General features: G+C 34.0%; 3 protein-coding genes across 4 annotated transcripts; 2 read left to right on the top strand and 1 right to left on the bottom strand.

Annotated features, from left to right (window-relative positions):
- LOC18588698 lies at nucleotides 450-1,464 on the top strand. Its single transcript, XM_007013274.2, has one exon. It carries the CDS (start codon nucleotides 794-796, stop codon nucleotides 1,181-1,183), a length of 390 nt encoding a protein of 129 aa, XP_007013336.2. The 5' UTR covers nucleotides 450-793; the 3' UTR covers nucleotides 1,184-1,464.
- LOC18588699 lies at nucleotides 3,010-5,995 on the bottom strand. Of its 2 annotated transcripts, none has more exons than XM_018126460.1 (4): nucleotides 5,799-5,973; nucleotides 5,599-5,681; nucleotides 5,388-5,478; nucleotides 3,010-3,297 (listed from the first exon to the last, which is right to left on the bottom strand). In XM_018126460.1, exons 1-4 carry the CDS (start codon nucleotides 5,825-5,827, stop codon nucleotides 3,267-3,269), a joined length of 234 nt encoding a protein of 77 aa, XP_017981949.1. In that variant the 5' UTR covers nucleotides 5,828-5,973; the 3' UTR covers nucleotides 3,010-3,266. The 2 variants fall into 2 exon arrangements, with proteins under 2 accessions (XP_017981949.1, XP_017981948.1); XM_018126459.1 differs by lacking the exon at nucleotides 3,010-3,297 and adding an exon at nucleotides 4,688-4,971 and having other exon boundaries at nucleotides 5,799-5,995.
- LOC18588700 (GTP-binding nuclear protein Ran-3) lies at nucleotides 7,449-10,076 on the top strand. The gene is made up of 8 exons (XM_007013276.2): nucleotides 7,449-7,583; nucleotides 7,706-7,775; nucleotides 8,210-8,266; nucleotides 8,385-8,502; nucleotides 8,898-8,987; nucleotides 9,091-9,270; nucleotides 9,357-9,434; nucleotides 9,675-10,076. The coding sequence occupies exons 1-8, from the start codon at nucleotides 7,581-7,583 to the stop codon at nucleotides 9,742-9,744; spliced, it is 666 nt and encodes a 221-aa protein (XP_007013338.1). The 5' UTR covers nucleotides 7,449-7,580; the 3' UTR covers nucleotides 9,745-10,076.

Consider the following 22,981-nt stretch of genomic DNA (forward strand, 5'->3'; position numbering starts at 1 on the left):
GTCAAATTAAAGCATGACAAGGAATAGTCTATACCACAAAATTCAAGAAAAAAAAAATGCTCTATGAGTTATCTTCAAGAAAAACAGCTTAATAATTGAAATTTGAGTATATTGAAAGTGGGAGTTTCAATGTTAAAATAGACTAAGTCAAGTCTATCGGAGATGAATCTTCATCTGCCTTTTTGGTTATTTGCGTAATTAAATTATCAGGGGCATTTTGTTGAGATATTATGGATATGGATATTCATAGCCTGCCGTTTTGCTCTCTTTTCGGTGCAAGGCCAGCTACATCGAGTGGGACTCCATAACTGAAGTCTTGGTACAATCAACCCTTAATTTATTGATTACAAAATAAAATAAGAGGGTCAATGAGAATAAAATGAAGTTTGGAAACTGATCAAGATAATGAAGTTTAGACATATGCAAACGACTTTGATGTCCTAGCATTGAACGAGGGTAAAATAGTCAAATGGATGTGTCATAATCCACGCCCATCCCAGTCATCGCCATATTCTTTCCCATGACCCACAGAACCAGACCAAAATGACCGGAGGTTCCGGTAAAAATGTAATAAAAAAGGGCAAAAAGAACACAACGAATCACCTCCACGCGTCCAATCTTATCCGTTACCCCACCACCTTTCTACCTTTCCCCCCATTTTTTTAATACCATCGTCGCTCCTCGGTAACCGCCCTATAAATCGTTCAACCTCAATTTCCACTTCTCCCCAGCATTGCCCCCAATTACAGAAACCCTATATTTCTCTCTAAAAACCCTATAATCAGGCGTTTCAATGGCTACTCATCTTCTTACTTTTAGGCCCACCGGAATCCAGGCCTGTGCTATTCCCGGTTATCGAAAACCCGACCCCAACCGCCGGAAGAGTACGTCGTCATCCTCCTCCGCCAATTGGTGGGCGCCTATGTTTGGATGGTCCTCCGAGCCCGACTACATTGACTCCGATCAGAAAACTGAGGCCAAGGAGAAAAGAGATTGCGAATCGGAAAGGGATCTGGGACAACAGTCGGCGAGAACGAAGTTCTCCCCGGGTTGCTTCACGGAGGAGAAGGCGAGGCAGCTCCGGATGATGACGACCAAAACGTCATCGTTTCACGATGTTATGTACCACTCAGCGATCGCTTCTCGACTCGCCTCCAATTTCAAGGATCCCTCCGATCTATAGAGTCTCCGGCGAGTCAGGGCTTTATATGAACTTTTAATTTTCTTTTTTTTTTTTGTGTAATTTTGATATATGTATATATATATATGTCAAGTTTTTTAGGGGCTTAGAAAAGAATGGAAAAGTTAAATGATGGAATGGGTGAGTGATGACGATTTGTTCATCGTTTTAAAATAGTTTCGTGTAAGAGACGATGAATCAAAATGTAATTATTGAAGGTTTGATGTACATAGAATCATTTTGAAATCGTATAATTTATCAATCTTTCTGGATTATTTTGCTTTGATTTGTGTCGCATCAATAACCTCATTTGCAGGTTTTAATTAGTAAAAGATGTCAAGGACGAAGCGGATTAGGAGGAAACCATTGGATTAAGGATGAAGTGATGTCTTGGTCGGGGTCCCACCACATGGAACCTGTTGCGTTTCTAGGGTAATTTAAGTTTGGATCTTCGACTAGGATTCTCCAAGTTGCCAAATATGCTAGAGGAAATAAATCAAAATATCAAAACAGGAATGTGCTAAGATGCCGTCATATTAGGCTAGTTGCCTGTTATACTATTCCTGGGGTTAATTAGCTTCAGAAGTATTATGTGGCAAACACATAATATCTCATTCATTGTTCAGCAAAGTTTTTATGGTAAAAGGTGGACAATCTTTTTGAGACACTCATGCAGAATGCATGTTAAGTACAAAAAGAAAAAAAGGTTAGGAAAGAATGGTCTTTTTGGCATAGTCTAAGGTTACTCTTTCAAAAGTCGAATATAAATATTTCTAAGCATTAAGTCATGCACTATCTACCACTATTTATTTATTTATTTATTTTAAATGAAGACTTGGATATGAAGTTGAAAGACTTCATAAAGAAAAAAAAGAAAAAAATATGAAAACTTGGATATAAAATTTACAATACGCAAATAACTATACGTGATAAGTGCCCAAAGCCGGGCTGAAGAAGCCGTGAGGGGAAGAGTCAGTGGAAAGGAAAGGAAAGGAAAGGAAAGGGAAAGATAAGTCAGCAAGAAATTTGAGCATGATGACTATAATAGGCCTGGCTTGAAAGTTGAAACCCAAACGAAACACTATAAGACAAGTGCGACGCAGTAGGCCTGACCCATGACTGGCTCCAAGGACAGTTTCCCTCCGCTTAACCTATCTGGAATTAGGCTGATAAGTTTGCTCCAATGGTGTTTACTTTTAAAAGCTGGTTCTTGATGCCCATAACTCTTGCAGATGGCTCTGAAAAGCCACGACACTCAGGCACGACTTGTCTGTGCCCTTGGAAAACAAAATTTTCTGCCCGCAGGGTTTTAATTTACACATGAAAATTGAGTGAAAAAGTGCTGACAAAGAAAGCTAAAAATGTCCAAGAAGGCAACAAGCATGCCATGGAGCACATGACACTGTGGGCCTGCTCCAGGACACATACAGCCAGCCACTTGTTCATTGTTTCCTCTCTGTTCTAATTTAAACGGAAACCCCAACAAGTTCAAAATTAAGTAAATGATAAGTATGGAATAAAAACTACAAGTATATCCAAGCAAACTTGAGTACGCTACTGGGTTTAGCTGACAAAAAAAAAAAATCTCTTGCAACATCTAAAATTTTTTTGCCAATCATTGTCTGCAAAACCATTACATGAGAATGGTGCAGATAAGCAATGCCTGGTGCATGGATGGCAGAGCAGAGTTTTTTTTCTTCTTTTAAAGACAATGGAGTTACCCATTCTTCAGGCAAAATTCCCGGCATTGTGGCTCCCCTACTTCAAATGCATATAAATGTAGCCTGCACATCAACCACATGACATTTCCCACGATAGAGCAGTTACAATTTAACAAAAGCAGCTCACTCTTATCTTATTTCTCTTTAAAACTGAAACTAATTCCGCAACCTGCAGCCATTAAATCCTTGGCGCAAAAGAATTATAAGTGCAAAATACAATTATCATTCCACAATTAACGGAATGAGAAGAATACAATCTTCAACTTGTTCCAAGCCACTCAAATTTCAGAAGATCAAGCTGCATAAGATCCAGAAAACAAGAAGAATTTTGAAGAGATAATCACTTTCTCAAGTCCAACGCATTTTCACTTGCTCTCAACATCATACAGATCCGCTCTGAAAATTTATTAAGGAAAATAGACAGAAGAGGAAAAGCAGAACTAAGAGCATAATTACAAGATAATATCTATAAGAGGTGTTTCTAGTGAACAGGACAGACAATACTTATAAGGTTCACCACTACAATGTCTGAATTCGTGATGATTACGTAGAGAGTACACAAACAATCGGAATACACATAAACCAAATTACCCTCAACAGACATGAAGAGAAATAGGTGAACTAAGAGACCCAGATGTATTTAATGGATAAAAATCATTTATGGCGCAATTCCACAGTCCCAATTGAACACCTGCTCTCATAAATAGCCTTTGTACATTCCAACGAGATACTTCACCTTTTTGTTTCTCAAGAAAAAGAAACTTTTCTTGACAACATTTTCCCAGGAAGCATGCTGTAAAATGATGAAATATCATAGGAACGTTGCTATTGAAATGGGGGCTAGCGTAGATAATACTCTCACCATTCCCTTATCCCCACCCAAACCAACCAAACAAAAACGAAAAAGCGAAAAAGATGGCAATGCTAAATTTTCCAACTTTTGGAGCTTGTATGTGTTCAATTTTACAAAAGGCAGAGTGAGTAAAATATGTATGTAAAAATGGGAATTATACAAATAGCATTATGCAAAATGAGGTTGTAATAAACTCTAAAACACAGCTTCAGAAAAGGTCAAAGTTAAATGCCAAATAAATTCGACAAGGGAGTGAAAAATCATTCTTGATCAACTAACAAATACTATTATAATTTTCAATGCATGTTTCTCTGATACGCAGCCCTCATAAATTTCTCCTGTAATGCTTTTTACTCTGCATGTTTGTTAATTAACTGGAAAGGAAAAGATAAATTCCCTTGTTACACATTTTAACAAGAAAGTGAAGAAAACACATTTCAAACAAACCTTTTTTTTTTCTTGGGGGGTGAAGGTGTGGCAGAAAATGCCAGATATGAATAAATTGGGAATGTAAAGGCATGCTTTTGTAAATATAATTACTATAAATTTGCACCTTAAATTGAGGAAAAATGAGGTTCTAACTTGACTTTTAGCAAACAGCAACAGCTACAAAAATGTATTAAGTTATTGACTGTTGCCTTCCAAGGAAGGAACATGAATGCATGCATGGATACATATTAGATCTCACAAGATAGAAATCAATCATCATATATTTGATATGAAGCATAACTTTGCCGACAGCTTAAACATAGTTCATAGAGTATGAATCTTAAATTGATTAATGCGGTTGTTTTAATTTGTACTGGTGCAAAATATGAGAAAATATAACCTTCTAAATACTTCTTGCACTAAGACCCAATCATCTAACTCTATTGTATAGAGGACCAATGTAACCAGAAGAGTAATTGCACTTTAACAATTGCAAAAGTTGGATCCAATAATCTTAAAGCATCAGTGTAAAGAATTGAATTTTACATGATTACTTTGAAGCATTTGAGAAACCAATGCACCATAGACTCGATGCTTTCCCTTATCCTTCCCAACTAAACCAATCATTCAAAGGCATAAACACAAATGACCTCCTATTAAGAAGTCCTGTATAGAAATCACAGCAACATTACTGTGAGACATTTTACAATACTTCTGTTTTTATCAAAATACAATCTTGGGGAAGGTGGGGCTCAAACCCAACTTTTTGTGCTCGAGGATCCATGCACCTATCAAAATACTCAGGTCCAACATTTTACAATTCTTGAATGCTCACAAATGACAGTTCAGATAGACAGTATGGAAGCAATCTAAATGAAAAAGGTGATTGCTTTGTATGAGTTGTATCAATTCGAAACTGAGCAAATACACATGCTATCAAAAAAATCCCTAAAATAATTGAAAAGTCAAAAGAGGATAGAATATCAAGCAAGCGTAGAGCATATATAGTTCAGATCACAGAAAATGGAACAAGAATCTCCAATTTCCGTAAAGGCAGTGAGCACATAAAGAGAATATGCAGTAGCACTACTCAATAGTTTAAGCACGCATGATTAAGAGAAAAAAAAAAGATAAAAAAATAAAAGAGAATCAACAATCAGGTTATAATATTTAAAGCAAAAATAAAATTAAAGAATAAGGATACACCAAATAAGAACCATGAACAAAAGCCCCAGCCAATACAAGAGTAAACAAGCGGTCCCTTAAAACTGGATTCTTCCTCAAAGAAAGCCGAACTGACCAGAAAAAAAAAAGGAAAACCAAGAAAAACCATATAAGATTGACATCTGAAAAACAAAACCCAGATAGCAAATTCACCAACAAAAGGGAGAAAATGAGAGAGATTTAAGACTTACTTAAAGGGAGAACAGGGGCATAGACTAAAGGGACTAGGAACTTGAAAGGGGGTCCCTTGTTTTGTCTCCGATAAACAACCTCTCTACAAATACAGATTAAAATATAAATACTAACAAAGTAATTGTAATAATTAAAAAAGAAAAATTGTCAACAAATACCAAAAAAAACATATAATATGGGAATGCTTTAAGAGACTTACGAATCAGAGGGGTGAGAAGGGGTGGCCATGACAGGTTTGAACACAAGGATTATTCGGAGCGCTTTGGGGGTGAGTTTTGCGGGAAGTGAATATGGCGAGTTTAGCTATGATCTGGTGAAAGGCCTACAATTTCTTTCTACTTATGTCCCGCCCACTGTTTGGGGAGCGGTTTTAGGTTGATCTGGTATTTTACTATTCTTAAAAAGTAGGTGTTACAGAATCCTAGTTGGTCTAAATGTATTCCCAAGTCAGCGATGGCATGCATGAAGTGGGTAGTTATTGTTGGACACTGGAATTCGGCTATTTTAATCAAATTATATTTTTCTCGAATTAGGCTGTGACCTAAAAATTAAAAACTGCCTGGGTGGGCTATCCTTTCAAGCCCAAACGCGACCCGTTTGGGTCCATATCCTATTTTAATTGGTCTATGGTTTATTGCTTATTAAGTGATAGCAGCATTTTATTAAACAAAATAATACTAATATGTTTTATTTAGTTTAACATTTTCAAATATATTTAAAGCTATAAAAATATTATTATTATTTTGATAACAAAAATATATATGTCTGTGAATTAAGTCCGCAAGCTTATTGAGACTTAATCATGCATATATGGATTTCATGTATTATTTATGCATAAAAATATAAATTCCTAATTAATTAGGATGAATTTTCAATATACGATTACAAACTTAACACTTAAGTTTTAACATTTCTTTTTTTCGTCACGGAGACATAACCTAATCAATTGGACAATTCTAAATATAAATCTCTATAACAACATAATATTTGAGATTTTTATTTAAAAATTACATATTTGAGTCATGAGATAAAAGGAATCTGTCTCAATATGTTTTAAAAAAATAATTATAATTAAATTACACTTGTTCAATTTTGAGAGGTAAATATGATGCGTGTAAAACAAATAGTATTACACCAATAATGCTAAAACAGACACATGACCAATGAAATCAAGTAATGTTTGGAAAGTAAGCTTTTATGACAGCAAATCAAAATTAGTTATCCATAGTCAATTTGGTAACTTCTGCCCTTGTATAAATTAAGAATGCAAAATGGGACCTGTGAAGTAATTGGGGGGCTTGGAGAAAGTGCATTGCCCCCATTCGGGGGGGCTAGAAGTCGATCAATGTACTAATAAGAACAAAACCAAGCACTTCTCGTAAGATTCACTTGATTGATTCCTCTAAATTTATTCCATGACTTATAATTTAGGATTATTCAAAAAGGAGACCTAATTCTTTTGTGTTTTTCGATCACTTTTATAAGCTAAATGAACAAAAACAAACCACAAAAAGGAGGAGGAGGAAAAATGGTGTGCATTTGCTTTGAAATTAAGCTTGAGCTGGCAAGGATGGGTGCGTTTCTAAGATTACAAAGGGAAAGAATGTCGAAAATATCTTTAACTTGTTCACATGATATTACCCAAAATTACCATTCTGTCCCTTAAAGACCGAAAAGGGATTGGCGCGGCATAGTAGTCAGTGGACCCCATGGGGAAAAAAAAGATCGGACGGTGAATAGGTTTAAGAAAAGAGGACGAAAAAGGGTTGGAGTAATCAAATCCAACGGCAGAAAGAGTTGCGTCAATTTAAAGCCAGGCTTAAGAGCGGAGACCCTGAAAAGCCCTCACTCTTATAAACCCTCGCTATCGCCGTCTCCCAAATCACTCCATTTCCCTTCCTCTGCAGTCTCTGCCTTCGCCAAACAAACGCAGCTTCGTAGATTCGTTCGCTCTCTCTGCGTCTTCCGAGTTTCGTAATAAATGGTGAAATCTCTAGCTCTTTCTCTTTTCTTTGTTTTGTTGTGTTTGATATCTTCATCATCTAGGGTTTTAGGTTGCGATAGATCTTGATTTTTGTTTTTTTGTCTTTTTTTTTCGTGATTTAGGCTTTGCCAAACCAACAGACTGTTGATTATCCGAGCTTCAAGCTCGTGATCGTAGGTGATGGAGGAACTGGTAATTTCTTTTTATTTTCTTTACTCGTAGTTGCAATTACGAAGGGTTTTTTTTTTTTTAATTTTTTGATACGATTAAATTTGATCTTTTAACTATTCCACTAATGCGGTATATGAGGAGTTATGATTTTGTTGGTTTCGATTTACTATATTTAATTGTTTAAGGAGATTTATAAAATGGTTGGACTGTGTGCTAATAATTACAGATTTGAACTTAAAAAGTAAGTTAAGTCCCCAGTATATATTAATTTCACCATTTCGTTTCAAGGGCTTGTGATTCGATGGAAAAGAAAGCCTCTGAATATATTGGATTTTTACTCTTAAAATTAATATGAAGCGTCGACTGAGGTTTTCTTTACGTAGTCATGGAAACAAAGTTTTTTATTGATTAAACGTACTCATTATTTTGGACTTGAACTTGTTGTGATGGTGCAGGGAAAACAACATTCGTGAAAAGGCATTTGACTGGAGAGTTTGAAAAGAAATACGAGCGTAAGTGTTCAATAAACATTGTTTTGGGAAAAGTTCTATTTGATGTATGAGCTGTTTGAGCCTTTGATTGGCTTGTTATAATTGTTTGCTGAAGTGTTTTATCATTTTGATTGTACAGCAACCATTGGTGTGGAGGTTCACCCATTGGACTTCTTCACAAACTGTGGAAAAATCCGTTTTTATTGCTGGGATACTGCTGGACAGGAGAAGTTCGGTGGCCTCAGAGATGGTTACTAGTAAGTGTTTTATTAATTGTTCACATTTGGTAGCCTTTTGTTTTATACGTTATAATCAATTGAGGTTGAACTAGTTAATATTCTGTTGGCTACATGGATCACCTATTATATCATAATTGTGCACTTTATGATTATCCATTATCATTGATAAGTACTGCTGATAAATAGCTTTGTAGTGTTATCGTATGAGCAGGCATTGAAATTCTTTTAACTCAAAGTTCAAAGATATTGATTTCCTTGTCACCACTCCGTGGCTTATACCATAGCTTGTTCATGGCTTTTTCTTGATTAACCCAAGATGTCATACTTTCCACATTCTTCTATAACATTTTATTGCTATTTGGCATCATAGAAAAGAAGCATGATTCCTTACACCTATCTATTATGTGGTGCAGCATTCACGGGCAATGTGCCATTATTATGTTTGATGTTACGGCCCGCTTAACATACAAGAATGTTCCTACATGGCATCGTGATCTTTGCAGGTGTGTTAAAATCAATTGACAATTTTTTCATATATGGTATTGTTTGGGTGTTTTTGTGGTTCTGTTATAACAGCTTTATGTAATTATGTTGTTGCGAATGCAGGGTGTGTGAGAACATCCCAATTGTTCTCTGTGGAAACAAGGTTGATGTGAAGAACAGGCAGGTCAAGGCAAAGCAGGTCACATTCCACAGGAAGAAGAATCTGCAATACTACGAAATTTCTGCCAAGAGCAACTACAATTTTGAGAAGCCTTTCTTGTACCTTGCCAGGAAACTTGCAGGGTGATGCAACGTTACTTTCTTGCATGATTACTGTAAAAGCCAATGCTGTGATGATGCCTAATATTTGATGATGCCTTTGATTTTAGGGATGCTAATCTTCACTTTGTGGAGTCTCCTGCTCTTGCTCCACCAGAAGTACACATTGACTTGGCTGCACAGCAACAGTAAGATATTTTCCCAGCAACTTATTTTGCGTTCATCTTTATTTTATCTGCTGTTACGAGGGTTATGAGTACTTAAACTGGCTTTGTATTATATGCAAGAAGGATTTTAAGCAACCTAATTGGATTGATTCTTTCTTTTAAAGTTATGAAAACAACATATCTATGATATTGTTTTCAACATCGGTACATTTACTAGATTCATTTCTTGTTTAACATTGGCATCTTCTGGTTTGTTTGTAGGCATGAAGCTGAGCTTGCTGCAGCAGCCAGTCAGCCTCTTCCTGATGACGACGACGATGCATTTGAGTAGAGGGCTCTATCCTGAGGGGCATTTCAACATTTTATGCTGCTTTTTCATCTTGCCTTCATTTCGACATGCTGTCATCTTAAAATTTTCAAAACATATGGAAGAGTTTGGATATCAGAAGTAGGGGGTGTTGTCAGCTATTCAGGACAGCGGACCATTGTAGTTAGAATTTTCGCATATATTTGTTTTTGAGTCTTTGGTGGTGGTGTTTTCTTATCTTTGGTTGCAATGTTGGTGTTATGGATTTTGCTTTCAGTGAAATCCATTTATGAGCTAATTCTATATGTTTTAAATTTGAACCAATTAGTGGGAAGAATATTCGTAATTCTCATATTGGCACCATCATAACTACTATATACTTGTATATGGTTGGATTCTTAAAAAATGGGGCTTAGGTCCAGGTGGATGAATGGCTCTCATCCTTAGTGGGCTGGAATGAATCTGGCCACGGGCCCCTTATTATAGGTTGGGGGAAGGCAATAACTGGCCTAAGCCCGGAATGAAGACAAGAACCAACTGCTATAAATTACATGAGCTAATTCCATGGCCCATATAAATGGTTGAAGGAGAAAGATCGTTGACACAGTTCCAAAATGGTTTGGGGACAGACTGCGAGTCTCTTGTTTCCATAATCACAGTCGTCTCTTGCCCGCCGAAAGTTTCAGTCCATTATTTAGCTGAACACTATCATAGGAACAAGTACAGACTTCACTTCATCTCCATCGGTCATATCTACATCACTTAACATCCATCGGCAAAGCCGTTTCATTCAGCCCTCTTTTATTAACTATTCTCTGGCAGAGGCATAAGTCTTGACTCCTAAAATATAAAAGAAAACACTTGTTTAATTGCTATGTTTTTTCTTTTTCTTTATTAGTTTTGGACAGTGTTAACTTGTTATTTGAACTATTTGGTATTTTTTTTCATTCTTATAGAAACAAAAAGCAAAATATATGGCTGGGATATATAAACAAATTCTTGGATTATTTTAAGTATTATTTGTGTGAAACATTTTCCTTTTTAATATTGAAAAAAGTGTAATTGCACTGTAGTTTTTTTTTCTTGTCATTTTTATTTAATTTCTAATGGGTTTCGATAAAAAAATAAAACTATATACTTCGACAAATATGACTCCATCATAGTATTGATTAATCTGGTCAATCCAAAGCACATTATCCCCACTTGTTTTTTTTTATGTTGGGTGAGCTATCATGCATAAAGAATTTCCCTAGGGAGGGTCCGAAGGGAAAAACAGCTTGGGTCAATGGGCTGGCCAAGTGTAGAATGTGAATGAGTAGCCCATGTATGCATACATTAACTTTTATACATATATCAGAAATGGAGAAATGGGCAATTGCAGCGTCAAATCACGAGAAATTGACCTTTCAATGGGCAGTTTTGAGAGTTTTGTTATGAATTTGAATGCATATTGATGCGGCTTAAATGATTAAACATGGAAAACGTCGTCCAGTACTTTCTCCATTGTTGTTTGACAAAAAATATAAAAATCATAGTACCTCTGAAACTGAGATTGTCGTGCAAAAAGATTTTTCATGTTTTAGTGTATAAATGGCTTGGCCGTGTGCTCATGTCATCATGTATGGCAAAGCAGAGCAGAGCATTTGCAGTATTGTATTTCATGTATTACAGCTTGGGAACACAACATTTGGTTAATCATGTCATGTGAATGCCGTGCATGTACGCGCACCCGAATACACACTCTTCCATCACTTCCCCACGTCTGACTTTGCGCGTGCTCCATTTCGCACCAGGAGGGGAGGAGGCTCCTCCTCTTCACTTAAGTTGAAAAGAAAACAACCCTACTGAGTCCCCAAGTGACAAAGGAGTTGTCCCTATCGGAGTTGGTTCGGAGCAGAGCAGAGGCAATAGGGCTATATTTGTTGTCGCACTGGATTATACAAGCACTATTTATGCCCACCACGCATCCACATCATTCCAACCAAGAGTGGGGTACATGAAAGCTGGTCTTAGCCCTTGCCAGCATGTTTACACAAGGTGGGGTGGGCTCAAAAGGACAGTGTCCTAATTTTCAGGGGCTCATTACCCCCCTAAATGGGCCCCATTTTAGGCCTTGGTTAATTCAAGCTTTGCGGTGGGCAATTACTGTCGGTGGGTGGTCGGATTTTCGCCCCTTGGGCTACTGCTGCCAGGCCCTGCTCCTCATATCTTTTCAAAAGTCAGCTTCCCATTGCTGTTATCCTCAATGGGCTCTCTTTGCTATAATCCTGCTGTCTTGCCCCTTTTTGGTGAATTGGCTATTCTTTCTTTTTCTTTTATCATAACTTCCCCTCCCCTCCCCACTCTTCCCTTTTTCCCCTCCTCTCTTAATGTCCATATGTATTTTGTTTCCGTGTCTTTCAATTTTGTTATCTATCTATCATGCCCCCTTGGCTAACCAACAAATCATCTATATAGCTGTAAAAAGGGCCACATTTCCTTCTTTTTTATTACTTACATTAATTCAAACAAGACCAAAACTAACCTTATAAATTACAACATCCATAAAAACAAACCTTTACTTTAGACAATACAACAATATAAAATTTTATGTGAACTAAATGTCTTCGTTTTCTAACTAGCTCTAGCTGGTAGCCCTCCATTTCAAGTACAGAAATGAAAAGCAACATGAGCATAGGGAATAGGTTTTCCATGCTCCTAAGAAATAGACTTAACAGAGCAGATTTGCATGCATGCAGACATGTTTTTGAATTGGGGATTATTAATTCAAATAAGAAATATCTACACACATTTCAGAGATTTCACCACCCAACAAAAAACAAAACGTTTGTTTGGTGTTTGGTTTTTTTTATTTCCTGCATTATAACAAATATAAAGAAATTATATATAAGTTGGGGGGACGAAGAGCACTTATGACAGATTGCGACCCTTCATCTTATGGCCCATCATGTTGAAGATACGAAATTCAATTGACATACATAAGAGGGAACATGAGTGTATAGAGGAGGTCCTGACGGTAGGGCATGGTGAATGATGAGAGAAGAACAAGAAGGAAGAAAGAAAAAACTTAAATAGGCTCTGAATTCATGTAAACTTGGAACAGGACATGTTCTGCAACGGGAGCATGTGCTTACACATAAACGGGAGAGGCATAAATGGGAGGATAGGAAGCAACTGTCATTGTCTATCCCATATTGCTCTGTATTCTTGATGGTAGCCAAAGAGAAAACACCCCAAAACCTGAATTTATTGCTAGAGGACTGGAACCTTCACCCCTTTCTCTCTCAGCCTGGTTGTTATTATCTGGCTTCTTGTGCTTTTAAACACTGTCAATCTCATGAAAGCTCAAACTTGTTTTCTTTTTCATTATACTTCCCCCCCCCCCAAACTCATGTTCTGATGCATAATTATAAAAAATTTGAGCCTGATTACTAGTGTAATTTCAAGATTCATAGATATAAATCTTAGGCAATTGATGTCAATCAAATGAGAGTGTGCTTAAAGTTTCACCCTCCCTCCAATCCAAATATCCAGTGCTAATTGAAGAATTGGTTATTTATCATCACATAAATGCTCTAACCAGAAGGCTGCAGGATCTGTTAAATAGGCTGTCATTCCATGGATTGACACTCCCTAGCCATGCTAGTGGCAGCATTATGAAACAAATCCGATTCCAAAAATTAAAAAAAACAAAGAAAGAAATCTATACTAGTAACAGCATTTATTTGTTATTCTAACTTGGTGTTATCATGCCAATTCTTCTGTTCTTTCTTCTTCAGATTCTTTTTCATGATTGTGAGACTAGAAGCGGTTGATTGCATAAGGGAATCACCAAGAAATCTCCCCTTCCCCTCACCCCCGCCCCACCCCACCCCTTTTTTTTTTCTGTGATCTAACGAGTAAGAAGACAAGATTGAACTGTTGCAATGGTGGCAACATTCACAATAAACAAATAAGTTTGTGCAATTGATATGAAAAGACATTATGCAACATCACTTGATAGGTAAACAAGACAAAGTTGGAACTGTTTCTTACAAACTAAATCAACATATTGCCCACACTTTTATATGCCGATGGGCATCACTGCTTATTTGCCTTTGCCCACTACAGTTTTTCACTTTTAGTATGTACTTTTTTCATTCAAAATAAAAAAAAAAATTCAGGATTACAAATCTACCCAAAGTGCTATTTTTTATCATGGATATATATATATATATGTATATATAATGGTGTATTTACCTACAATAATCACCAACACCAATATTATTAAAGAAAGACTTAAGTAAATATCTCTCTTCATGCTCTTTGACATTGATTTAATTAAAGAAAAGGAAGTATTTTGGGAATTAGTGTGGTGTATGGATCTTGTAATTTTATTATATTGGGAATACATCGTAGTATGCTCAACTTGATTTACTGATCTGGTAGAAAAAAGTTTATTACTATTATAGTATTATTATATTATTAAAAGGAAAGAAACTGATTGGTTTGAAGAGGAAATGAAGGAAAAAAGACTTTTTATTTTTTTTAAAAAAATACAAGCAGACAAAGACATGGCCGTTGGAGAGAGACATAAATAGACAAGGATGGTTTTAAAGGGACAAAACACATGGCATGAAATGTAGTACCTTGTGTTTAGTTTTCCCCTCCTTTTTTCTTAAAATAAAAAAAAAATTAAAGAATAAATAAAAAGAGTGTGGTAATAGAATAATATAAAAAGAGGAGTATTTTGGATAGAAAATCTTGGGGAAGGCAGAAAAAGGTAAAAATGGTCATCATAGATGGCAGTGAAGTGTAAAACAAATAAATAAACAAAAATGAAAGCAAGGATTTAACTGAAAAAAAGTGAAAACACGGCCCCTCGATTCACGAGGGCTCAAACCAAAGTACGGATTTGGTCTGTGGATTCTTGTATCACTGCCAGAGGTTGTTATCTTTGTACTCAAAATTAAAACTGACTCACTGTTCTCTCTTTCTCTCTTTTTCTAAAGATTCATGTGATTTCCCTCTTCCTCATATTTCCAAAACATGCCCTTTTGTCAGCTTTGTGCCTCAATCAAGATTACAATGATCCAATTAGGCCTCACATTGGAACTTCAGCAGCAAAAAAAAGGGTAAAACCTCATGATGTAAAGTATAAGCATGACTCCATGATTATCATTACCACTTTGGAAGAATCATTCTTCTGAGTATGTGGATAAGATTCTGTTGATTGTTTGAATCTAAAATTGGTATTCGTGAGTATTTAGTTTAATAATAAACATGTATCACGGACTTATGTACTTTATTATCGAATTAAAAATTTAAGTACAACCATATACATGATTATTAAATCAAGTCTTATCTTATAATGAAGTTACTCAATTTCAACTCTTGTGTTAATTTAACCATAGTCAAGTAAATAAAACATACCAAACTTTACTCCAAAAAGTATCATTAGATGAATATGATAATCTTTCAAGAGGAAAAAAAATAGAAGGGTGATATGGTAATTATGCAAAGCGAAAGCAAGCAAGCAAGCAAGCAAGCAAGAGGAAGGGGCGCAGCGATGCAAAAGCGGGCAGTGGCGTTTAGGGCTTTTGAGGTGATGGAACGAAAGGGCGAAAGGGAAGAGGGGGTTTGTACGAGGACAAAATGGGAAGGCAGGTCAATAACTCGTTGAAATGTGGCAATTCTTGATTTGATGTAGCGGGGTTTTTGATATGGTGGAACTAAAAGACAGAACAGAGCAGCAGCTCAGCCGCGAAGGACCCGTCACACCGTGGATTGCGTAGACGAAAACTCGTTATGACTTGTTTTTTTCCTTATTCTCATCATTTCTGATTTCTCTGCCTCTTTTTTGTTTCACAATTTTACATTACATTAGTATATTCTTCAATTTGTGCTGCTTTTTTCAGTTATCTTTATCTGCAAATAACTTACAAAATATACTGTACTTTGATTTAACTATACCATCCACACTGAATTTTAATGTCAAAAGCTGCAATTTCATTACACTAAATTAATTTTTTTAATCATATAGTAAACATATTAAAGGATTCTATATGTGGAATGCAGCAAAAGTATATGCACTTACCCTTCAATTACTTAATTTAAATTTGGTGAAGTATTGAAAATTATCATCATAAGAAAATTGGGTTGTTTGTACCACTTTGAATATTCTTTGTAACTAAACCAACAAAAAAGGAACAAGAAAAGAAAGATGTGACTATTATTGGCAGGAAATCTTCTTTTTTGAGCTCAGCATATGAATTTGTTTAGCCAAGTTTGGTGTGAAAACAACTGTTTTCAACATTGAAAAACAAATCCCTTTTAATGAATTGGCTAGTCTTCGTTGATTCTAATTTCTGATTTGATGGTTTGCCTCTTTTCAACTCATAATGAAAGCCTGATTTCGGGTCAATTAGATTAGATAAAAGGTAAGATCATCCCTAATCCTATCTTAGGATCCTTCACAAAGTTGGAACTTCTTTTTTTGGCTATATAGCCTTGCGCATGCAAATGCAAATTCGCTAGTGAATGGATGCCTTGTTGATTTATTGCTTGACCATAATCTAAGTGGCCAATTTTTTTCAAACCTTGATAAAAATAATCAGATTTATTAATGACATTATTATGTTCATGAAAACTAAGAGCCAATTCTCTTTCAATTTGGATTTGCCATTGAGTAGCTATGGATCCTTCAAGCTGTCATTATGAAGGTCAAAGGTTTCATTCCCCCTCCCCTCCCTTTCACATTATGCCGTAAATGGAATGACAGGTGGCCACACTCCAAAGATGAGTATAGAAAAATAAAAATTGATGTTGCAAGAAGCATGTTGATTGTGGTGGATAAATATAGGGATTAGAGGTTAATGATAAAAAGATCTGATATGGTGGTTGGAGAGGGATTTGCTAGCAAATCATACGTGCATATCCCTTCTTTCTCTCTTGACTTCACCAACTGTATTGATCATCTCTTTGTTTTTTTACTTTCAAAGTCTTCTTCTTCTCCTTCTCACAGATGATGAAAACAAAGTGATGATCAGTCTGCTCCAACTGTTGTCAATTATTTTCTTGGCATATGAGTCCAAATTTATGATTAACCTTTCAATTATTTGCTTCCATAACTTTGTCTAATCATTCCAAACTTCATGTCAATGCCTGCTTTTCATAACTATTAGTACTAGGGTTGATTTATTATGGATTTTTTTAATAAAAATTTAAAGCAATTTGATCTACTGTCATGTCTTCCACATATTCCTTTTCTCATTTCTTTAGTAGGAGCTAGTAACTAATCTTGGCACATCTGTTTTTCCAACCTTTGGGAGACAGTTATATGCTAATACTAAATATCAAATTAAATCTATAGAAAAGAGGGAACTTTTTCCTTTTTTTTTTTTTTTCTGTTACTTAATTTTTGAGAGATTGATTTAAGATCAAAACTTCTGGTATTGAGAAAAAAAAGATATGTCTATTTTTAAAGAAGATTCATTCAATCGGTCAAAAAAGTATTTGATTCAATAAAGAAGTATATGTATATATTTTCTTACTCAAATAATTGATTTTTTATATCGGATGTAATAGAAATGTAATATTTGTCTAAAATTATTTGATTATGATTGGAAATTAATGTAATGTATATACTTGTAAATGCTGTCTAATTAAAAAGAAAAGGAAGTTATACCTTCCTACAAATGACCATAATCTTCTTAAACATTTTCTAGTGCAAATCAAACTAGGAAAGCTAAATTACATAAATATTAAAAAAAATTGTCAAAAAGAAAGAAACTATCATCAGGTAATTTGGTGGGTAAATGATGCATATATATAAAATATCTGCTAACCAGGTTTCAAGAACTGACAATTTCTATATGTAAGCATGAAATTTGGTTTACTCTAGAAATGCTACAAGTTGGCAGCTTTATTTTGCATCATTCAAATCTTTAAAAGGGGCAAAAAATGAAAGGAAAAAAATAAATAAGTATTGCAATCAAAGGTACCATATCATCTGCAGGCTTTTTCTTTGTTGGAAGTATATTGGTCATTTTCGAAAACTCCAGAGACTTGTTAGTGATTGCATATTCTGGCTACTTTGTCCTTTTGTCTTTGATCTGCAGGGAAAAAAAAACTAAAAGTAAAAGAAATTATTTAGCAGTGACTTGATTCTCTATTATTATTATTATTATTATTTCTTTTTTCCTTTTGAAAGCTTCAGCTTGTATCAGCTCTATCTAACTAAAGGTAGACAGTGAAGAGGGCATTCAAGGACCTGTTCATATCTTCCTAGAAGTATTCAATTGGATGCTCCCCCTCTCCTCCGCCCTCCTTTTCATTGACGTGGAAGAAGATCACAATGCCTCAAATCTCTTTTAGATTTCTTTTTTCATACAAAACTTTCTAATTGGATACTTTTCTCCCTTTCCTTAATATTACAGCTCTAACCTAGGCTTGAAGCATTGTGGCCCTCTCTTTTAATCATATCTTGTACTACATGGTTTTCCTTTGGCTACAATTTGCCATGTACTTTTTTTTTTCTTTTAATCCAAAAAAGAAAAAAAAAACCTGGAAGTAGTAGGTTGTTTCTACATGTAGGTTAGGGTGAAAATGTGTAATTTCCCAACTCGAATTTACCAAGAGAATTACATTTTAGATAATGACAATTAGATGTTATGAACATTTGAATCCAAAATCTATTACTGTCAAAATGAATAAATTAATTAATTGAATTGAGCTCTTTTTTTTTTATAAAACTAATTAAAAGATAAAAAGGAATTACATAAATCAATTTTTTAGATATCTAAAATGATTAATCAGAGTAATCAAATTAAATCTTCGGCTGATGAAGTTGGTCAGAATTTTGAGCTACCACAAAACATGAATGGTTCAAATTGAGAAAGAAATTTGACATTGTTCTTACATCAGGTGCAATGAATATTTGTTCATTGTCATGATATGACATCCTAACTTGAGATTTCAACTTCATTAGACCCTATCAGAAACATCTTTGCACTTTTGACAAAATAATGTCTTTACCACAAGCCACTAAACTGTTTCTAAAGGCCAAAAAAATAAAACTATAAATCGGTTTTGATATATTATTGTTATAAAAGTATCCACTAGATGGAGTCAAATCTATGCAAATTAACTAATTGGATCAAGATGTTTGAAAAATTAGAAAAAAATGAAAAAAAAAAGGAAAAAGGGTTTGAAAGGTTAGTTTGTCTAATCTAAACATGAAATTAGACCTCTCAACTTTTCCTCTTTTTTTTTTTTTTGTGATCTCCAGTCAAGACACCGTTTGTCCAAAAAAAAAAACTTCCTTTTAACACTGAAAGGGGTTAAGTTTTTTAATGGTGTAGGGACCCATGAAGGGGCACATGGCCCCAGCTTGTCTTGGGTGCATTAGGACAGGATTAGGGAAGGAGCCTTTGAGTGGGTACCCAATGTTGGGTCAACCAAAGCATATTTCCCCACCTCAGGCACAGGGAGAAACCCTAAAATAGACAGCCTTGTTCCCATGTGCACCAATTTAAGAGTAACATTCCAAAATAACAACCCCCTTTGTGCCCCCCCTCCCCTCTCCTTCCTCCTCCTTTCTTTTTTTCTTCACACTCCCAAATCAATCTTTTTGGGAACTTGGAAGAAGCTCTTACTCCCTTCCCTTCGCATACAAAACTCTTCAATTTTTATACATATGGGCTTACATTATTCTTTTAGATATTTAAATTATTTTACATAAAAGTATATTTAAACCAAAGACCTTCTTTTCATATTTTCACATACGTAGAAAAATGCAAGATATGAACATTACTCATCCATACATGATTTTTTTTTTTTGGGGCTTTGAATTTGGATTTTCAACATATATATATATATATATATATATTCATCGTTGAATTTAAAGTTTAAGTGATTCTTACATGATTCCTATCTTACTTAATTATTAATAAGAATACATTAAACAACAAGTTGGATGATTATCAAGTGAGTTCATTAAGTTGACACAATAGTTTCTCCAATGGATATGAAATATATTCAATTATTCACTTTTAATTTCAGTGCATGTGGGCCTCGTTTCTTTTCTTTTTTTTTTTCCCCCTCAATTTCACCTTTAGACTTGATAACTACCCAAGTCCCAATTTGATTATGAACGCGATTCTTTTGTTTTTTTCCCCTCAATGCAACAGACTCTATATTCACATATAATAGGCGGAACATGTTCATGATTAATATTCAATACTTTAAGTTTCAATTTCAAATTTTGTATGATAATTTTTTTAATAAAAACTTAATGAATTGGTTTTCTATGTCTACCCAAATGATTTCTCAAGACTTAATAAACCATATATTATTCATTTGAAATAAAATTTTATTTAGGCATCAAAGTCGAAAAAGAAAAAGATCACAATATTTTTTGAGTTTTGTCTCATAAACAAATCTAATTTAGCAGAGACTTTTTGTTTTTCGACAAATTAAGAAAAGAATGTGTATTATTGTGGCAATAGTCACAACAGGTATGTAAAATCGAAATTTTCAATCAGATATAGAGGCATTACATTTATAATTAGCATAAGATATAGAGGCTAAAGAATAAAATCAAATGTAGTAAAATTACAAATTAAAACACATTTAATAAATACGGGTAATCCGGGAGTCCCGTGCTAGCAACAACAATATTAATAATTTATTAAATACAAATAGTGAACTATATTAACTATATAACAATATTGTATACAAAAGTACGAATTCCAAAAATACAAGTAGTGAAGGACATATATGTCTATAAAAATTTATTAAATTGATTATTATATCCTTAATTAGTGGTTTTTTAAAATTAAATTATTGACTAATTTTTAATTATTTCTTGATTAAAGTTAAGTTTTTCTTAATTGATTATTTTTTTATTAAATTAATATTAATTAATTTTATCTATCTATTTTCTTATTAATCATTTCCTTTTTAAGTATCCCTTGTCACTTGATCAAATTAGCAATTTTATCAATAATAATATTCATTTTTAATTAAACATAATTATTTTCGAAGTCCTAATTACCTAGCTCTGTCTATCTTGTACGTGAAAGTCAAGCTATTATATGCACTTGGAAATTGCTAAGGAAAAAAAAAAAACTTTTTCTTTCATGGCCATTATTCTTTGTTTGTTGCATCCATAGAGAGTGATTTTATTTTTGGTAGGTTTGATCAGCTAGGGCAATGTGAAGAGTGATAGTAGAAAAAATTAAGCATGGAACAACTAATTTGTATTACATTAAAGTAGCATGTATAAGTTATAATTTAACCAAAATTTCTAGAATTTTATCTATTAAACCATTAAAAAGTTTAAATAATTATGAGATTTACATAACTGGTATGTTTTAATAAGTTATACATCCAAATAAGGATACACAGTAATTGCAAATATGAAGAGGTTTTTGTTGATTAACAGATACATTTTTATCTAAACGAATGGTTAGCCTATAAAGTTAAGATGAGAATCCATTTTATGTATTTGTGTTTTTTTTATTAATTAAATTCATATTATATCTCAATACTTGTGATTTATGTTATAAATGATTAGAAGTAACATATAAACATTATAATTTTTGTAAAACGGACCAATATACAAAATTTTTCAAAGAGAGTCAATTAGTTAAATGTAGTTTCTATAGTTTGGCAAATTACTATGTATAATCACTAATAAATAACACTTTCTTTAATTGAAACTTTTATATTTAAATAAATAATAAAAATAATAAACATTTATAATGTAATAAAAATGATAAGAACATTATTATTTTAAATAAATTAATTAAATGCAATTTTTTGATTTTCGTATATTGCTAGTAAATAATGTTTTACTTCAAACATTTTTCCTAGTCTATTCAGGACTTTAACAAATACATGGTCTCCGGATTAAGTTAATGTCCCATGCCTAAAGTAATGAGACCAAATGTTTATCATCTAAAATAAATGGAGTAACAAAATGAATTGATATGACTCGCTATATTCTAATTGAATTAGATAAAAGAATGAAAAATACTATTTGTTCTCACATTTTTATCCCAAAACATTTGGCCCACCGAACGTGGCAATAACTTATTGGTCTAACATTAACATCTTATTCATGAATTAGTTACTTACCCATAAATTGATGGATCTCGCCTTTGGATTTATTAAACAATAACATGTCATGTAGAGTAGAAATAGTTGGGATAAAAGTGGTGAGGCAAGTAGCATGACTCGAAAAGAATTTATGTTTTTTAAAATATTTATTTTATTATTTTTTCCATATAATTATCCTTCAAGGATTTTTCATTACTATCTAATCCTTTTGAATTATTAGTTTTATATATCGCATGTTTTCATTAAATCATGATCCAAAAACTTGTTTTCATTATTATAATAATTATGAAATTCACAAATGTATTCATCCACATATAATATACGTGTAACATAATTTGGGGATTTTATATTTAAATTGAGTTAAAAAAAAAGAATATTACTTTCTACATATTAGGCAATCACACTCAATAAACGTTAACATTACACCTATCTTTTTCTCCAACTAACTCCCTAAAGATGTTAGTAAATAGATTTACAGTGGACATGTGGGGGCTCAGGAGATGGGAAACCAAACCCTGCTTTTATGTATGTCTAACCCTAAAATTTTATGCATGCAACAACACAGCGATTGCGGTGGTCGTCGCAGCGATTGACTAATAAACAACCAAACAAGAGTGTTAGGAAGGAAGCAAAAGGTTTCCAACAGACCACGCTGAAATCTTCAACTTTTGCCACATTGAGACAGCTAGACATCGTTTGTACCCCCTTTTAATGGCTTGTTTCACGCCTGTATTTCTGTTCCTCCTTTTTTCTACAGTCTATCTCCCCAATCCCTTTCTCACTTATTATCTCTATTAAGACATCAAAACTCTCAAATAACCAACATATATGCTGACAAGGAATAGCTATCAAAAATCAAACAGAAGTTGAAGCTTTTGGCTTCAACTACATGTGATGCTTTAATGTTTTCCATCATGCTTGTACGTTATCAAGTCTCCTCTCCTCTCCTCTCCTCTACTCTTTTCTTTTCTTTGTTTGGATAAGCGAAGTCTCATATAATCATTGATTAAAAAAGTTAACAAAGAAAATCAGGAATTCAATTCAGTAATCATGGATGCTTATATCGTAATATTAGATAAGTACCGATTTAATTTTGAAGAAAAATGTTAAAAGTGTTAAGACAATTATTTCAACTATCCAGTTGTTATTCATTATCTCT

Source organism: Theobroma cacao, chromosome 9 (assembly GCF_000208745.1).
Source record: "Theobroma cacao cultivar B97-61/B2 chromosome 9, Criollo_cocoa_genome_V2, whole genome shotgun sequence".
Classification (NCBI taxonomy): Eukaryota; Viridiplantae; Streptophyta; class Magnoliopsida; order Malvales; family Malvaceae; genus Theobroma; species Theobroma cacao.